Genomic DNA, 14533 nt, shown 5'->3' on the forward strand with positions numbered 1-14533 from the left:
TGTATTATCTGGGCCTGGTTCCCGTCTTCCTTCGCATCGGAGGGTACAAGATTCACGGGACCACTATTGTCCTACCAGAGAGTACATGCCTCTGCCAGCTCCAAAAGGTTAAACTCACTGAGCCAGGGTTTGAGGCGAATAAGCAACACCAGACAGTGGAGATATTAACGGCGCATTGTATGCCGCTGGCGATAGTTTTGAGCGGCTTGTATACATTGATGCAGATTGAAACTGAAGTCAATAATATTTAGAAGTGCTCCCTCAGTTGTTCAGTCGGCATGAAGCACCAACAGAAAAGCAAAGCAAGATGAGCGGCTGCTGGAATGGAAGGTTAGGCGAGGTACCCACTAACTCGCTAGTGTCCCCGTCTTAAATGCCTTGGAAACATCGTCATGCAGATCTTTGATCAGCCAGAACAACTTCGAACAATTTCTTCGAAATGGACGCCATTGTCGAGGATCGAGATAGTCTTTTCAGCCAAGTTTTTACTCATCTCGCCGCTGTTGAATCCCAACCGGGATCTGTCCTATTGGGTGAAGAACTCCTGAAACGAGCAGAACGATGTCTTGACGTTTTAACACCAAATGACACCCTATGGCAACTTTTAGGGACGGGAGAGAGACTTCTCCAAACTCTCCAGCAAGATCCCCGTCCGCTCACCCGGTTATTGGAGCGCGTTGTGTCCTTAATCCCTTTTGATGAATTGAAGACCACCATCTCCGCCGAGACCCTTGAGGAAGGTCTGAATTCTCCTTCGGTGGCAGTTCAACTTCTGTGTCTGTCATATCTCCGCAAAGCCGCAGACTCGCCTAGCGGTGCCTCATTCGTCGCCGCAAGCTCCAGCCTTGTTCAATGTCTGTTCACAATTTGGCTGTCGTCGGAAAGCACCGAGATTGCAGAACGCGCCTTGGAAGTCATCGAAGCTCTGCATGCCGTGGACTGTCAAACTAGTGTCACCATGCTGGCTGCGGGTAATGACTTAGGTGAAGCACAAGGTCAGGGTCTCCTCTGGCGGAGAGTATTCAACGATCCTGACGTCTACTCCATTCTCTTCGACTGGACTTCGTTGTTCAAATCTAAACGAGATATCAAGACCAAGAAGGGCAAGCAGCTCGTGACGATATCTCAAGCGAGATTGTTTGACTTCATTGCAAGACTAGCCCATTTCGACTGGGCCGCGATCACAACATCCAGCCTGCCTGCTATCGAAACACAGTACATACAAAATATCGATAACAACCAGCCGTACGGTGGGATACTCCGCTACGCAGCCTCTCATATGATCGAGGCTGACGACATTCTGATGGAGGTGCTCCGACAAGACTTCTTCGTGAAGCTGCTTGGAGTGGTAGAAGAGAGTAACAGCCGACATGTCTCTCCTCGATTATTGGAAGCTATCCAGCAGGGTGCCGGGGTTGATACGACCAAGGACACAGATGTTGGCATGCACCTTTAATGGCGAATTGACTCGGTCTTCGTAGCAGCAGAAGACTCCTTGCTAGACACCTGCAAGCTGTGAGAGAAGGACGGATGAAATGACAACTAAAATGGGGAGGACGCCTCTCAGATCGACATGGGAATGTTTCCCGTCCGAGAGGGTATACTGACTTCTCGAAACACGTCAGCCAGTGGGAATATTGATATTGCAATTGCAATATCCACCCAAGGCATATCGCTCAGCACCAAGAGCAATGGCCCTGTCCGGCTACAATGCCTTGTGTCAGGTTCTGCATGGTCCCGAAACCGGTGGCACAAGGCCAATTCAAAAGACAGATGAACACGGAAGAAGGATTGAGACTACAGTGCTCAGAGCTACAAACGATTATGCCATGCCTTCTGCCATTTCTCGGGCCTCAGGATTCGGTGTGCATCGAGTGACATGTCGCGACCGCGCATTTGATGGTTGCGTGAAGTAGGAGGTAGAAAGTTAAGGCCCGAGGTATCCAATGATTCAGAAACTTTGTGGCGCATATCACTGTTGCTCTCGTCGTATCCTCGCTTTGAACTTGGCCTCGATCACCATATTTTCATCCCATATTCTTTGACTATGGAGAAACGCGGTGGTTGCAAAGAGGCCTGGATTGAGGAGAGAGGTCACGCAATCCGTACTTCGCGTCTCGCGTAACCTTCCTAAGTCGCGTCATTCCATCTGTTTTTTACTCTCCAATACAGCCGGAAGATCTCTAAGTTGTTTGCTTCTTGTTTTGTTCTGATCAAGGAACCCGTGCTAGTCTTCGGAGACGGCGGTTCGCGGGGGAGTTGGCGGCTGGGACAGTTTGCTCTCTTCAACACCAGATACGCCAAACTGCCTTCGAGATCATGACTTCGGTCTCTAACGCCATTCGGCCTCTACTTCGATTCCGAATCTCGTCAGTGTGCATTCCACGTCGCTACGCTACCTCATCTTCTTCTTCTACCGCAGGCAGTTCAAAACGTGCTTCACAGGTTCTCCCATCGAAGTCGAAGCCTTCCCCAACGCGACTCGAGAGTCCAGCTGGACCAGGTCACAATGACCTCGAACCGGAGCAGCTGAAAAAGCAGTGGTATGCCACCAAATTATACCAGGCCGGCCAGCGAGTCATATTCAGACCAAAATCGCATACCGGGATATTGGCGGCCTCATATGTTATCGCCGGGTCTTGCCTCGTCACCAGCTGCGGGCTGGCTTTCAACAACATTTGGGCATATCAGACAAATGCAGACCTCCACTGGATAGTGGGAGTTGCATGGCGACTGGGGATCATTACATTCACAGTCATTGGCGGACTTGCTTTTTTACGGCCAACGGGAATGATCAAATCAATCGACTTGGTCTCAAGAGACGGCGTGGTGAAGCTTCTGGTGGAGGCGCGACCGACGCTGCCCTTCCTGCGACCAAAGTCATACACTATTGCTCCTTATCAATTTGAGATGGATCGGACTTTTGTACAACAGCTGGATGAGCCAGAGTTCATGTATGAGGATGCGCCGCAGCCGCAAGGAATCGCAGCAAGCATCGGTCGGACGATCAGCAAAGCGATATGGTACCCTTTTGCCGCCACACGGAGGCTGGTAACCAACGAAGGATTCATGCATGTGCAACTTGCCACCAAGGATGCCCCCTGGCTCAAGCTGGACACACAAGGCACATTTTCTAATGACGGGAGGGACCTGCTCGCAATGGGCACCCTCAAACTTTGATTTGCATATCGGGATTTTGCAGTGGTCCTGAATTATATACCCCTTTCAGCCTGGCGGCCCCTCGCGCGGGCCAAAGGATACGTCATCCAGACACACAGTCTGAAATCGCCTGCAACCGACGAAGAGGTCGTCTCGTGCGGTTTCAGCTCGGGAGGACTTTGTCGGCCTCCGAAGGACTTAGATGCCGCTTTCAGAGCGGGTGTCACTGTGGAGGCCAGCCATGGCCGTTGCTTCTGCTGGGCCAGTAGCCGTCGCCGATGTATTTGCTGCCTTCCAGGCACGGCTGATGATTGCCATGGATTAGCAGCACCACTTTGTACAATAACTGTCGAGAGAAGGAAGTCCTAATAGGGTGTCAAGACGGGGGGCCCGTGTCAGGTGTCAACCTTTTAAGTTGACGCCAAACGCTGCGGGGGGGCTGCCTGGCCTGAGCCTCGAAGGTGACTATCTCTAGCCTTGGCAATTCTCCCTGCAGTGTTCATTCGAACTCTTGTATTTAGTCGCCCCCTCCATGTTTCATGCTCCAACCTCAGCAAACACTCTTTTCTCCTATCTAATCCTTACGTCCGACTCTAATCTGTGTTGTAAATCTGGCTCGGACCGAAACCGAGTTCGCCGGATATGCCCTGCCATGTCGTTCAGTAGCGGTCATGTAGAGCAGAGACCCCCCAAATCACTATTCGCAAGAAAGCTACTTGTGGTGCCTTCTTTCGTCAGGTTAGTCAAACCGTATAAGGTGATAGGAATTGACACATTACAAGCCTCGCCAATGAGACGGAAGTGGTTAAAGTCGTCGTTGGACAAGCTCCGCCGTCGACCTGGGTGATTCATGAAACTCTTTTAACCACCACTTCTCGATTTGCAAAGTCGGCGCTCTCGTTGCCATTCCTCGAGAAGGGAGAACGAACCATCAAATTGCCCGAAGAAAACCCGGCAATATTCGAATCCTTTGTCAGATTTCTCTACACCAACGTCGTCGATTTCTCTTCTTTGGACAGCGGTATTGAGCTCTATCTACTTGCTGATCGATTACAAGCATCTACCCTCTGCGACAAGATTTTCACCGCAATTACTTTCGAGGTCGACACTTTCACCACCGAGCAAATTTTGCACGTCCTTAATAACACCCCGACCTCGGACAAGTTGCATCACGCATGCATTCAACGGATCTGCCGAGACATTCGTTTTAACAAATACCATGCCGGTGTGTCAGTGACACGAGAGCTGTGTGAGAAGCACTCGTGGGAGATCCTGGCCCTTCTACTTGGAAAGCACGATGAAATTGTCAAGGCACCAGTGGTGCATCCGGATAAAAGCAGTTCTGAAGCAGCAAAACCTCATGCCGCCGATGGTACGGGGAAACGTTCAATATTCGGAAGCCCTTCTTTCAGCTTCTCTTTGCCTGCATCAACATCGAATGGAGACTCAACCAACCTGTTTTCTTCACAACAGAAACCTCTCTCCGTGTTCAGCTTCGGTACTCAGCCTGCATCATTGAATCCGTCCGCGAATGTGAGTGCTGCAACTTCAAATGCCAATCCTCATTCTACAAGTCTGTTTGGGGTAACATCGAGCTCAACGCACTTGGCGGTGACACCCACATCATCTGCCTTGGGCAAGACTTCCGTGTCCTCGGCTTCCACATCAAGCACGCCAGGTTCAAGTGCACTCAGCACACCGACGACTGCTACATTTACAGTCTTGGAACAGAAGGATTCAAACCTTACGCCAACTGGCCAGTCTGAGACCTCCGGTACTAGTTCTGGTTCAAGTTCCGGTTCCGGTTCAGGGCTACGATCCACAAAGTCCCCTAGCGCACCAGCTGCAATCCAGCCGACAGATCCGGTGAACACAACACTCCCGAATAAGTCTACTCCCGTTGGGCAGTCTTCCAAGGCAACTACTCCTGAGAGTGCTTCATAGCTCAATGCTGGCACTGCGAGATGTAATAGATCTGGTCTCGTCGAACAAACCACACCATACGCGGCTGAAGGTGACTATATCATTGCGCCATATGGTGGTGGATTAAGCACCTAGAAGTGAGCTGGAAATTCTCGGGAGAATGCTTCGGATTGTGTTTTGATAGCTAGAAAAATGTCTCTGAGCGCTCGCCCACCCTCTTCTGTCTATTCCGTAGTAATGCAATCGGCCTCCTAAGCGGTCATCCCTAGTGATCGCCACCTTCATCAATTCATCATCAATGTCGCCTACGACCTCATCAAATAGCCCTTCATGACCTTCACGTTGAGAAACATCATGTGCTTCCTCAACGTGCGTTGTTCTTAGGAGCTGCAGTTGGAGGACCCTCGCCAGTCACATAGGCTTTGCTCAAGCCACCATCAACGACAAACTCGGTGGCATTGACGAAACTGCTTTCATCACTGGCCAGGAAGAGCACCGCTTGAGCCTGCTCGATGGCCTCGCCAAACCGACCGCTAGGGAAATGCACCTCGCGCCGATGTCGCTTCTGCAAATCGTCACCCAACCAGTCTTGTAGCAACGGAGTATTCAGCGGCCCAGGGCACAGGGAGTTGAAGCGAATATTCTCCCGGGCGTGAACGATGGCGAGTTCGCGCGTCATGGCCAGCACGGCGCCCTTGGACGCGGTGTACGCGAGTTGCGGCGTAGCGGCACCCACTAGGGCGACGAAGCTGGCCGTGTTGATGACGGAGCCGGTCTTCTTCTGATGGCGCCGCATGCTCAGCACTGCGTGCTTACTGCCGTACCAGACACCCTTGACGTTGATGGCGTGGGTCAAGTCCCAGATCTTCTCGGGCGTGTTGATGGCGTCGTCGTCCTGTGCGTGCATTATTCCCGCGTTGTTGAACATGATGTCGACCCCGCCGTATTGGTCCTGCGACTCCACGGCGGTGGCGACGTCGGATTCTTTCGACACGTCGCATTTGATTGTGCTCAGGCGTGGGGAGTTGGGGACAAGTTCCTTGACTTTTTCAATCGCTTGGGCCAGGGCTGCTTCTGAGATGTCTGCTAGTAGTACCGAGGCACCTTCGCGGGCGAACAGGATGGTTGTTTCAAGGCCGATACCGCCGGCTGCGCCTGTGATGATGGCATTTTTGCCCGCGAGACGGCCGGGTCGTGACTCGGTGGTCATATCTGTGACAGAAGATTTGCTGCTGGTTTTTATCAGACTGAGTAGATAGCGGTTGAGGATGATAGGAACTGTCTGCTTCGCTGTCCGACTCGTCAGGACTGGATCGTCATGCGCCGATGAGTTGAATAGGTGGTTCTAGGAGTCTGCTCTCAGGTGAAAAGGTTCAATCAGCAAGGTGTCGGATATGTGTTCCAGAGCTCATCTGTGTTATCTAATCCATATGCCAATGCAAGTCGTATCCGTGATCCATGCGCTGTTCCCCGAAGTAACCATTGGATTGGACCCAATGGGAGAGTTAGTAGTGCACATGGTCTTTGGCTGTTCCGAGTAATCAGGTGCGTGATCTGCTCATGCATAATGCTTAAGTGTAAGATAGGGAGACAGAACACAATTACGCAGTACGTGGCTTTGGCCTCGGTAGCTCAACACCGAGATGCTTAAGGAGGAACGACGCAAAGGACTTCTTGCTGCGACAGTGGCTGCTTCGAGCTTATCAGGCACAGGCTGCGTCAGGCCAAACGAGTGTAAGTCCATTATCAATTTAGCTGCTGTTGCCGTGTATAATGCACTGTAGTTGTAACAATCACCTCCCCACCCTCAGTCCAGCTCTGTGCTGAGCTCATGAAGAGCATAAGACACGAGCCTCGACTCGTTCCTTTGTTCGCCTCAGACACCTATCCTGCTAGAACTCTTCATTGTTCCGTAAATTGCAGCAATGGCCAGCAAAACCAAGGAGAGTGAGGCCCTGACTTTGGACAATTTGGAGACTGCGCTGGCCAAGGATACAAAGATCAAGCTCGCAGGCATTGACATCGATGGCACGCGCCCACTCGTCTGTTCCGGTTGCACTCGCTAACCCACACAGGAATCCTGCGAGGAAAACTCGTCTCCAAGAAGAAGTTTCTCTCGGTGGCCAAAGATGGTTTCGGCTTCTGCAGCGTCGTCTTCGGCTGGGACATGCACGATTTGACCTATTTCCGCGAGCTCAAGATCAGCAATAAAGAGAATGGATACAAGGACTTGACAGCAAAGATAGACTTGGCCAGTTACAGGCGCATACCATGGGAGGACAATGTCCCTTTCTTCCTCGTCAGCTTCTATGATCCAGATACTGGCAAGCCCATCTGTGCCTGTCCCAGAAGCCTGCTGCGAACAGTCGTCGGGAAGCTGCATAAAGCCGGCTATGGAGCAATGGCCGGTGCAGAATACGAGTTCTTCACATTCCGAGCCCCTCGAGACGAGTCGATACAGTCGGGCCATACTTCGTCGGCCACGACAGCCCCTTTCCTTCAGAGCAATCCTGTTCACGCCCTGCCTCATCTGACCCAGGGAATGTTCGGCTACTCCCTAACTGATCCAATCCACAATCAAGACTGGTTCTACAGCGTCTTTGAGATATGCGAGAAATTCAAGTGTAATGTCGAAGGCTGGCATACTGAATCTGGGCCTGGTGTCTTCGAGGCGGCTCTGGAGTACGTCGAGGTCGCTGAAATGGCTGACAGAGCGAGTTTATTCAAGTATGTGGTCAAAGCCATGGGGAGTAAGCATGGCATCACTCCAACATTCATGGCCAAACCCAAGGAAGGCCTCCCTGGCAACAGCGGCCACATCCACTGCTCGATTGTTGATAAGTCAGGCAAAAATCTATTCTACAGAGGCGAAAAGGACCCCAACCCGCCTTACAAAGATCTTGAGTACGTGTCAGATCTTGGCCGGCAATTCCTTGCAGGCCTTTTGGACGGTCTCGCGGATGTCATGCCGATTATCGCGCCCACGGTCAATTCCTACAAACGGCTGGTCGAGAACTTCTGGGCCCCGGTCACCGTCTCCTGGGGTTGGGAACATCGGGCTGCCTCAATTCGGCTGATTTCTCCTCCAACCGCGTCACCCAAGTCGACTAGGTTGGAGATACGAGTCTGTGGAGCGGATGCAAATCCATCTCTGGTCCTTGCCACCATTGTCGCCCTTGGATGGAGAGGCATTGAGAAGAAACTGGAGATCGATTTACCTCCACTTGGAAAAGGTGAGGAAGTCGGGAGTTTGACTGACAAAGGAGAACCATTGCCCAAGAATCTCAAAGACAGCACTGCACGATTCATGGCCCAACATAGCGTTGCCCGCGAAATCTTTGGAGATGAGTTTGTCGAGCATTACGGGGGCACGAGAGAACATGAGTGTCGATTGTGGGATGAAGCAGTCACTGACTGGGAGGTAAGAAGGTATATCGAGACTGTATAAGGTACCCGTTCGTGTTCATGAGCCTCAACATACAGGAGAATTTTCTTAGTCATTGAGGACCCTGTTTTCATTCTACCATGGCGTTTCATTGGTCATTATGATATGATAACTAACAATAGGTACTCCATTGCTCCTATTGACGTGCAAACAGTAGGTCTATTCATCTGAGACATGTTGATGTCTCTGTGTCGCACCTTTTCGAGCCCCACCACAGCCTTATTGTCCCTGATGCCCATCGATCCCAGCTGAAGACTTTTTGGATATAATAACAACGGCTCTCCTTTCAATACTATTTCTGGCTCTCGAAACAAACCATGTACAAGATCTCACGTCTAACCGGGTCCATGATCTCGTCGCTTTAACATTTCCAGGGAAATTCGCGAGCAAACACACCACACATTCTACAAAATAACTCCGCAAGAACCTCGACGCAGCGGCAGCGTATTCAAGACCACTGGACGTACTACATCTAAATAAAAAGAGCGTGCCAAAGACTTCGGCATAGGGCCAAACGACCACAGAAGAATTCCATCAAAGGGGTAGCAACCACAAGGACAACGATGACCCGTTGGACAAGACACATCCCCACTAGTTCTTGCCCGCGGGCGACAGCGCAGCCAAACGCAGCCAATTCGAATACGCTTACAGCCGTCAGCTGAAAAGCGCAGGCTCCCAAGGCGTCAACGCGAGCAAGAAACCGAGAGTTGGAACTCGTCAAATCGCTAAATAGGTCGACATACCCAACTACATTGCATTAGCGAGCTACAATTGGCCCGATTCACCAGCATGGGCTCCCACAAACCCACTATTCGCCGGATCCAACAGTCCATGTGCCGCCGGCATGACAGTACAAAAAGAGGCTAGGGATTCAGAGCCCCCATGAAATGGTTTGCCTATGCACTTTTGCCAACCTCTGTAGAACCCGTGGGCATGATTCGGCCGTCCTTGTCGCGCTGTTCGAAACGCAAAGAACCGGAGTAGGGTTCGGGCATTCGGGCACTCAAAGACGCCTATATTGGCCAATGCCTTGGGGAACTTTCCTCAGCGGTGTCTGAGAAGCAACGGAACGCGCCCTCTCTCGCTATGGGAACGACGACAATGTCCCACTGTACATTTTCGACCAGGAGATAGCAGAGAGCAACGGAGTTAGATTCAACTTCGACACAGCAGCATGTGGCAACTGGACAAGATACATGGTACACAACTATAAGAATAACACGGCGTTGGAGAGTATCGACGTCGGCCAGCGCAGTCCCGTGGCCATCGAGACAATTCGGCCCATCGAATACGGCGAAGAGGTCACCATCAACTAGCGCAAGGATTATTTCCATAATCTTCAGTGCAGATGCACGTGTGGACATGCGTCCTGCAGGAAAGGGAGCGAAGGAAAGGGAGTAACAAGCAAAACGGCGCTCAACCTGGCAAAGGAGAAGGGGATGGTCCTGAAATGGACCACGGGCGATCGAGAAAGCCCATACGAGTAGGTAGATTAATGCAATGCATATTACAAACAATTCTATGTGTCTTTGAATGCGAGGTCGTAGGCATGGCGTACACCAGACCACAACCTCAACACCATTACATGCCATGCCTCTCGTCAAAGCTCTCGTTAAGGCTTATAAAAGCTCCGGCGTGTCTCTGGCATGTCTTGAGCCTACACCCCCCCAGGAGTCTTACAATTAGGGCATCCTCCACTGCAGCCTTCCTAGCCTGGAACTGGTTCTACGCCTACTGCGTGCTCTCGAGTCGCACACTCAAACAACGCTATGGCATTGACCACAACGGCAACCCGCGACAGGACCTGATCAGGTTCGGTGACGCAGCGATCCGCGAGGGCAAATTGACGAAGAGCCAGCTCGAGCAGACTCAGCGCATGGAGGCAGCGAGTGCGAATTCTGTCGATGGATATCAGTTTTTTGCGATTTCGGGTAAGTTACGTCTTGAGGATCGATGAATTGGGGTTTGGTCTCCAGTACTTCTTATATATATTAATGCCGTGTCCACAGTTATCTTTGCTCTTGTCTCTAATGTCCCCAGACTCACGTTGATGAGCGCTTGCACCACGTACACGGTGGCGAGGCTGGCTTATGGTGCGGTGTATGTGCTGATCGAAGATAATCTGTGGAGCCAGTTGAGAGGGATTGCTTGGTGGATCGGGAACGTGAGTTGTTTGTTCTTGTTGTGGAAGGGCGCTCAGGTAAAGACACTCGAGCCATGATATGGCGAATCGCAGGGCTCGGCAACTAGATAGAAATACTAAGGTACTAGTAGTGTTGGTACATGGAGTGAGTTCAAAGAAAGGGGTCTCCACTCAAACTCATTCAGAGCGGTTCTGAACGGCCTCTCAGCCTCGTCCGCAGTTATCCAGATACCGAGATACCCAGGAATCGAATTCGCCCTCGGTCTTACTATCCTTCCTGAAGCCAATTCCTCTTTTGACTTGACCAAGCCAAGCGTCTTGGACAACGAGCTGAATTCGAAAAATTGAGGCGCTCAGCCCGATTGGCGCCATGAACTTCGCTAGCCTGCATGTCGCCGCAATTATGAAGATCCAGACCGATCTACCAGAATTTCGTTCTCCGCCATCGTTAGCCTTGTTCTTTGAATTCGCTTCGACAAAGACATTTGGAAAAGAAAAATGAAAACCTTAGCTGCTGCCGAAAATTCCGACGCAGAAGCGGGAGACGGAAGGCCATGTCGAAACCCGATAGGCATGATACCAGCCTATCAGGCTGCAGGCAACGGCAACGGGCATTTATGCTCACTATGCCCACGAGGTCGGCGGGAATACGAGGTTGAATAATCAGAGCCTCAGAAACTTATAAAGTGGCTTTGTTCTCGAGACAAGTCCTCTTTTGGTGCACGACAATCACAGAGACAAGGCTAGAATCGCGATGGTGGACCACTTGCAACTACCACGTCAGCTTCGCTACCCCCTTCCTTCCATCCCATATGTCTTGAGGTCGCCTCCGTCATCTGCCTACGATGGCTTGGAATTCTCGTCCTATCCTCAACGCCGAGGCTTCAACAAGGATGAACTCCTTCAAGGGCATGTCGCCGGACGAAGTGACGAAGAATTGAACGAATTCTTTCAATCATGGTTATTCTTCGGAACGATTTATGAAGTTTTCAGAATCGCTAAAGAGAAGTTCAATATGACCGAGTTTGTTTGGGTCAACGGTGATGGTCAACAACTTATCACGACAAGGCCATTGAGAAAACATCTCGACAGCTGGGTGCAGCGAGAATTGAGGGCCGGACGAAGTCTTTTCTGGGGGTTGGTGTCTCTGTTCACAGACACTTGGTACGAGAGACTACGCCGCATTGACGAATGTTTGGATGAAGCAATGAAGTTCACCGCCAAGTTACTTGCGCCGGCTTCCCCATCCTCACTTCCTCGCGATCAACTCCCAAATATCATGCCCGAGATAAGCCTCTCCATCATCATTTTGACTTCGACTCTAGAATGGGCCAAAGACCAAGTGGTACCGGCATATGTTAGAGAGCAAATGATGCAAAATATGGGCTCAGACAGCATGCTGGGGTCAGACATACTTTCTGGAAGCTTACCCTATGTCCCTCGGAGGGCCTACACGGCATGCGGACCGGCAGAGTACACTCTGCAAATGCTCTATCAGGGAGGTTGGTGTCCTTTGGAAGTTCGAATGTTCAAGGAACTCGCAGATCCAACCATGTTCTATTTTTCACAGCTTGTGCGGCCACCTTTGAACCTAGGGCCGAGCCATGCCAATTGCACAGCCGACAAGTGCGTAGCATACCAGGTCGACGATACGAACTATAGACCTCGCCATCGGGATTTTTGCGGGGGCTGTGATGGGATAGGGTTTCTTACATCACAAGTCGCCCTTCTGGTCTCCCAGGGCCATATCCCGCTGGTCCGAGTGCACAACCAAAATGGAAATCCACAGTTCCAGCTCTGTCCTGCCGACGGAAGAGACTATATCGCTATTTCGCATGTCTGGGTGCAAGGACTAGGGAACAGGGTGACCAATACATTGCCAGAGTGTCAACTCACATTCGTCTGGAACCTGGTGAACACAGTGTATGGTAATCCAGATATCGGGCCGGTTTCATTTTGGATCGACACTTTATGCGTACCATTGGAACCCATAGATGAGAGGAGACGTGCAATCACCCGGATGAAGGAGGTCTACCGGGGAGCCCACTCAGTGCTTGTCATCGACCAGGAGCTTCTTCGAATCTCGTGCCGGCTCCCCGATACCCCTGGAACGCTCAAATACGCCCACTCCGTCGACCCTGATGTTGGTCCAGTTGACGAGTTCGATCTGGAATCCAACACAAGGGAGTTTTATATGCGTCTATTTGTGAGTCCATGGTCACATCGCCTATGGACGCTTCAGGAAGGCGCTCTGTCAAAACAGTTATTCATCGCATTTGCAGATGGCATACATTCACTTGGAAGTATCGTGCGTTCTAACCATACTCTGACTATGCTCAGGAGCGCCTATCAGCCAGCCGAATCCGCTCCGATGCGCAACGCCCACAACATGCTGGGATCGGTTGACGTCGCCGACGGTGGAGGTGTTCATTTTGGGAAGATGGGACCGCTCCTCTGCTATCGTGACACGAGCAATCTCCCTGATGAGGCTGTCTGTCTTGGAGGTATTCTCGACCTCGCTACAGATCGCATCGTCAATGCTGGAAACACAAGAGAGGAACGCATGTTGGAATTTTATCGACAACTGCCCAAGGTACCAGTGGGCCTCTTGTTTCTAGAAGGACCTAAATTGGACGTACCGGGGTTTCGCTGGGCTCCTACTTCTCTGCTGGGAATGACTCTCACCCTGACACAAACGCTAGAGACCATGGTCACTGACCGGATCGAGGGTTCTGATCAAGACAATCATGTCGGAGGGCTCTTGATACCGAGCTTAGGAGTTTTGCTCCACAACCCACAAGCTACAGAGTCATTCTCGAAATCACCATCGCATGATTCCTGGCGTAGCCGGCTTCCACCCGTCTTCTATGTGGTAGACATTTGGCGAGCCTTGATTGAACCGGGCCGAGAGAACGATCGGGAATATGTGCAATTCGTACTCGATGCGTCTTCCGCTCTTGGTTCGGCTCTTTCACAATTTTCTCCCCTGCAGACCGATTATCTTCCCGGCGTTGTGTGGCGGCTGACCTATACCGGTGCGATGCCATGGAGCGATGTCCTTCGTTCTGTGAATGACGAATACCACAGCAAAAATAATGCCATTGGCGACGTCGGTGAAGGTCAAGAAAGTAATGATTCGGATTCGGATTTGTCCTTTGGATTCGTGATCCAACAAACCCTGAATCACGCGGGAGAATCAGCGCTGCCCACCAAAAAGGCGGCGCTTGTTGCGAATCTGTCCCGAAGATTTATGACAACCAACAACGATGGAATACGGAATTTCCAGAATGAAGAACCCTGTGAGACAAGTGGAGAAGGCGGAATGTCGGCTGAGCTCGTCGTAAGCGGCTGCTTCATGGGCGTTTTCACACTCGAATCAATACCGCCGGATGAGTGGAGTGTCATTGAACCGACGATTGTTTCTATTGAGCCAGACAATCCGATTGTGCTAAGACCGAAAGTTGGAGGACGATCAACGTATTGGATTGTGCGATGAAAATTTGGGGGGGACATGTGGGTCTACCGAGTACTCGGAACATACTAGGGGGCGGTTTGTGATTGGTTGACTTGGTAGGATCGCCGAGGGCAAGGCTCGTGCGGATAGGGGCACATATCGCAAGGAGGAATGAATGGCTGAAAGACTGCTACACAATGTGCTTGCGAAACGCCGTATTTGAGCCTCATTTATGTGCTTTGCTGAATCTGCCAAATTGAATTAGATCCCAACGCCTTTGATCGCTGTAAACTGCTGCGCTATGCTTCCGTTCTCGTTGGTCCATCTATCTCAATCAATCCATATAACTAGCCGTCCCTTAATACGAGGATCCATATACATCTCCGGCAACTCAGAGACCTTTTTGAGC

General features: G+C 51.2%; 7 protein-coding genes across 7 annotated transcripts; 6 read left to right on the plus strand and 1 right to left on the minus strand.

Moving 5' to 3' along the window:
• Positions 1 to 439: 439 nt before the first annotated feature.
• Z518_01355 (uncharacterized protein) lies at positions 440 to 1456 on the plus strand (the record flags this gene model as incomplete). Its single annotated transcript, XM_013421955.1, has 1 exon — positions 440 to 1456. One exon carries the CDS (start codon positions 440 to 442, stop codon positions 1454 to 1456), a length of 1017 nt encoding a protein of 338 aa, XP_013277409.1.
• An 863-nt stretch (positions 1457 to 2319) lies between these two features.
• Z518_01356 (uncharacterized protein) lies at positions 2320 to 3180 on the plus strand (the record flags this gene model as incomplete). Its single annotated transcript, XM_013421956.1, has 1 exon — positions 2320 to 3180. One exon carries the CDS (start codon positions 2320 to 2322, stop codon positions 3178 to 3180), a length of 861 nt encoding a protein of 286 aa, XP_013277410.1.
• A 631-nt stretch (positions 3181 to 3811) lies between these two features.
• Z518_01357 (uncharacterized protein) lies at positions 3812 to 5103 on the plus strand (the record flags this gene model as incomplete). The annotated part of the gene is made up of 2 exons (XM_013421957.1): positions 3812 to 3897; positions 3942 to 5103. 2 exons carry the CDS (start codon positions 3812 to 3814, stop codon positions 5101 to 5103), a joined length of 1248 nt encoding a protein of 415 aa, XP_013277411.1.
• Positions 5104 to 5446: 343 nt separating this feature from the next.
• Positions 5447 to 6292, minus strand: Z518_01358 (uncharacterized protein; the record flags this gene model as incomplete). Its single annotated transcript, XM_013421958.1, has 1 exon — positions 5447 to 6292. One exon carries the CDS (start codon positions 6290 to 6292, stop codon positions 5447 to 5449), a length of 846 nt encoding a protein of 281 aa, XP_013277412.1.
• Positions 6293 to 7007: 715 nt separating this feature from the next.
• Z518_01359 (uncharacterized protein) lies at positions 7008 to 8530 on the plus strand (the record flags this gene model as incomplete). Its single annotated transcript, XM_013421959.1, has 2 exons — positions 7008 to 7134; positions 7158 to 8530. The coding sequence occupies 2 exons, from the start codon at positions 7008 to 7010 to the stop codon at positions 8528 to 8530; spliced, it is 1500 nt and encodes a 499-aa protein (XP_013277413.1).
• Positions 8531 to 10076: 1546 nt separating this feature from the next.
• Z518_01360 (uncharacterized protein) lies at positions 10077 to 10484 on the plus strand (the record flags this gene model as incomplete). The annotated part of the gene is made up of 1 exon (XM_013421960.1): positions 10077 to 10484. One exon carries the CDS (start codon positions 10077 to 10079, stop codon positions 10482 to 10484), a length of 408 nt encoding a protein of 135 aa, XP_013277414.1.
• Positions 10485 to 11424: 940 nt separating this feature from the next.
• On the plus strand, positions 11425 to 14166 carry Z518_01361 (uncharacterized protein; the record flags this gene model as incomplete). Its single annotated transcript, XM_013421961.1, has 1 exon — positions 11425 to 14166. The coding sequence occupies one exon, from the start codon at positions 11425 to 11427 to the stop codon at positions 14164 to 14166; it is 2742 nt and encodes a 913-aa protein (XP_013277415.1).
• Between the last annotated feature and the right edge of the window lie 367 nt (positions 14167 to 14533).

The sequence above is a fragment of the Rhinocladiella mackenziei genome (assembly GCF_000835555.1).
Source record: "Rhinocladiella mackenziei CBS 650.93 unplaced genomic scaffold supercont1.1, whole genome shotgun sequence".
NCBI lineage: Eukaryota > Fungi > Ascomycota > Eurotiomycetes > Chaetothyriales > Herpotrichiellaceae > Rhinocladiella > Rhinocladiella mackenziei.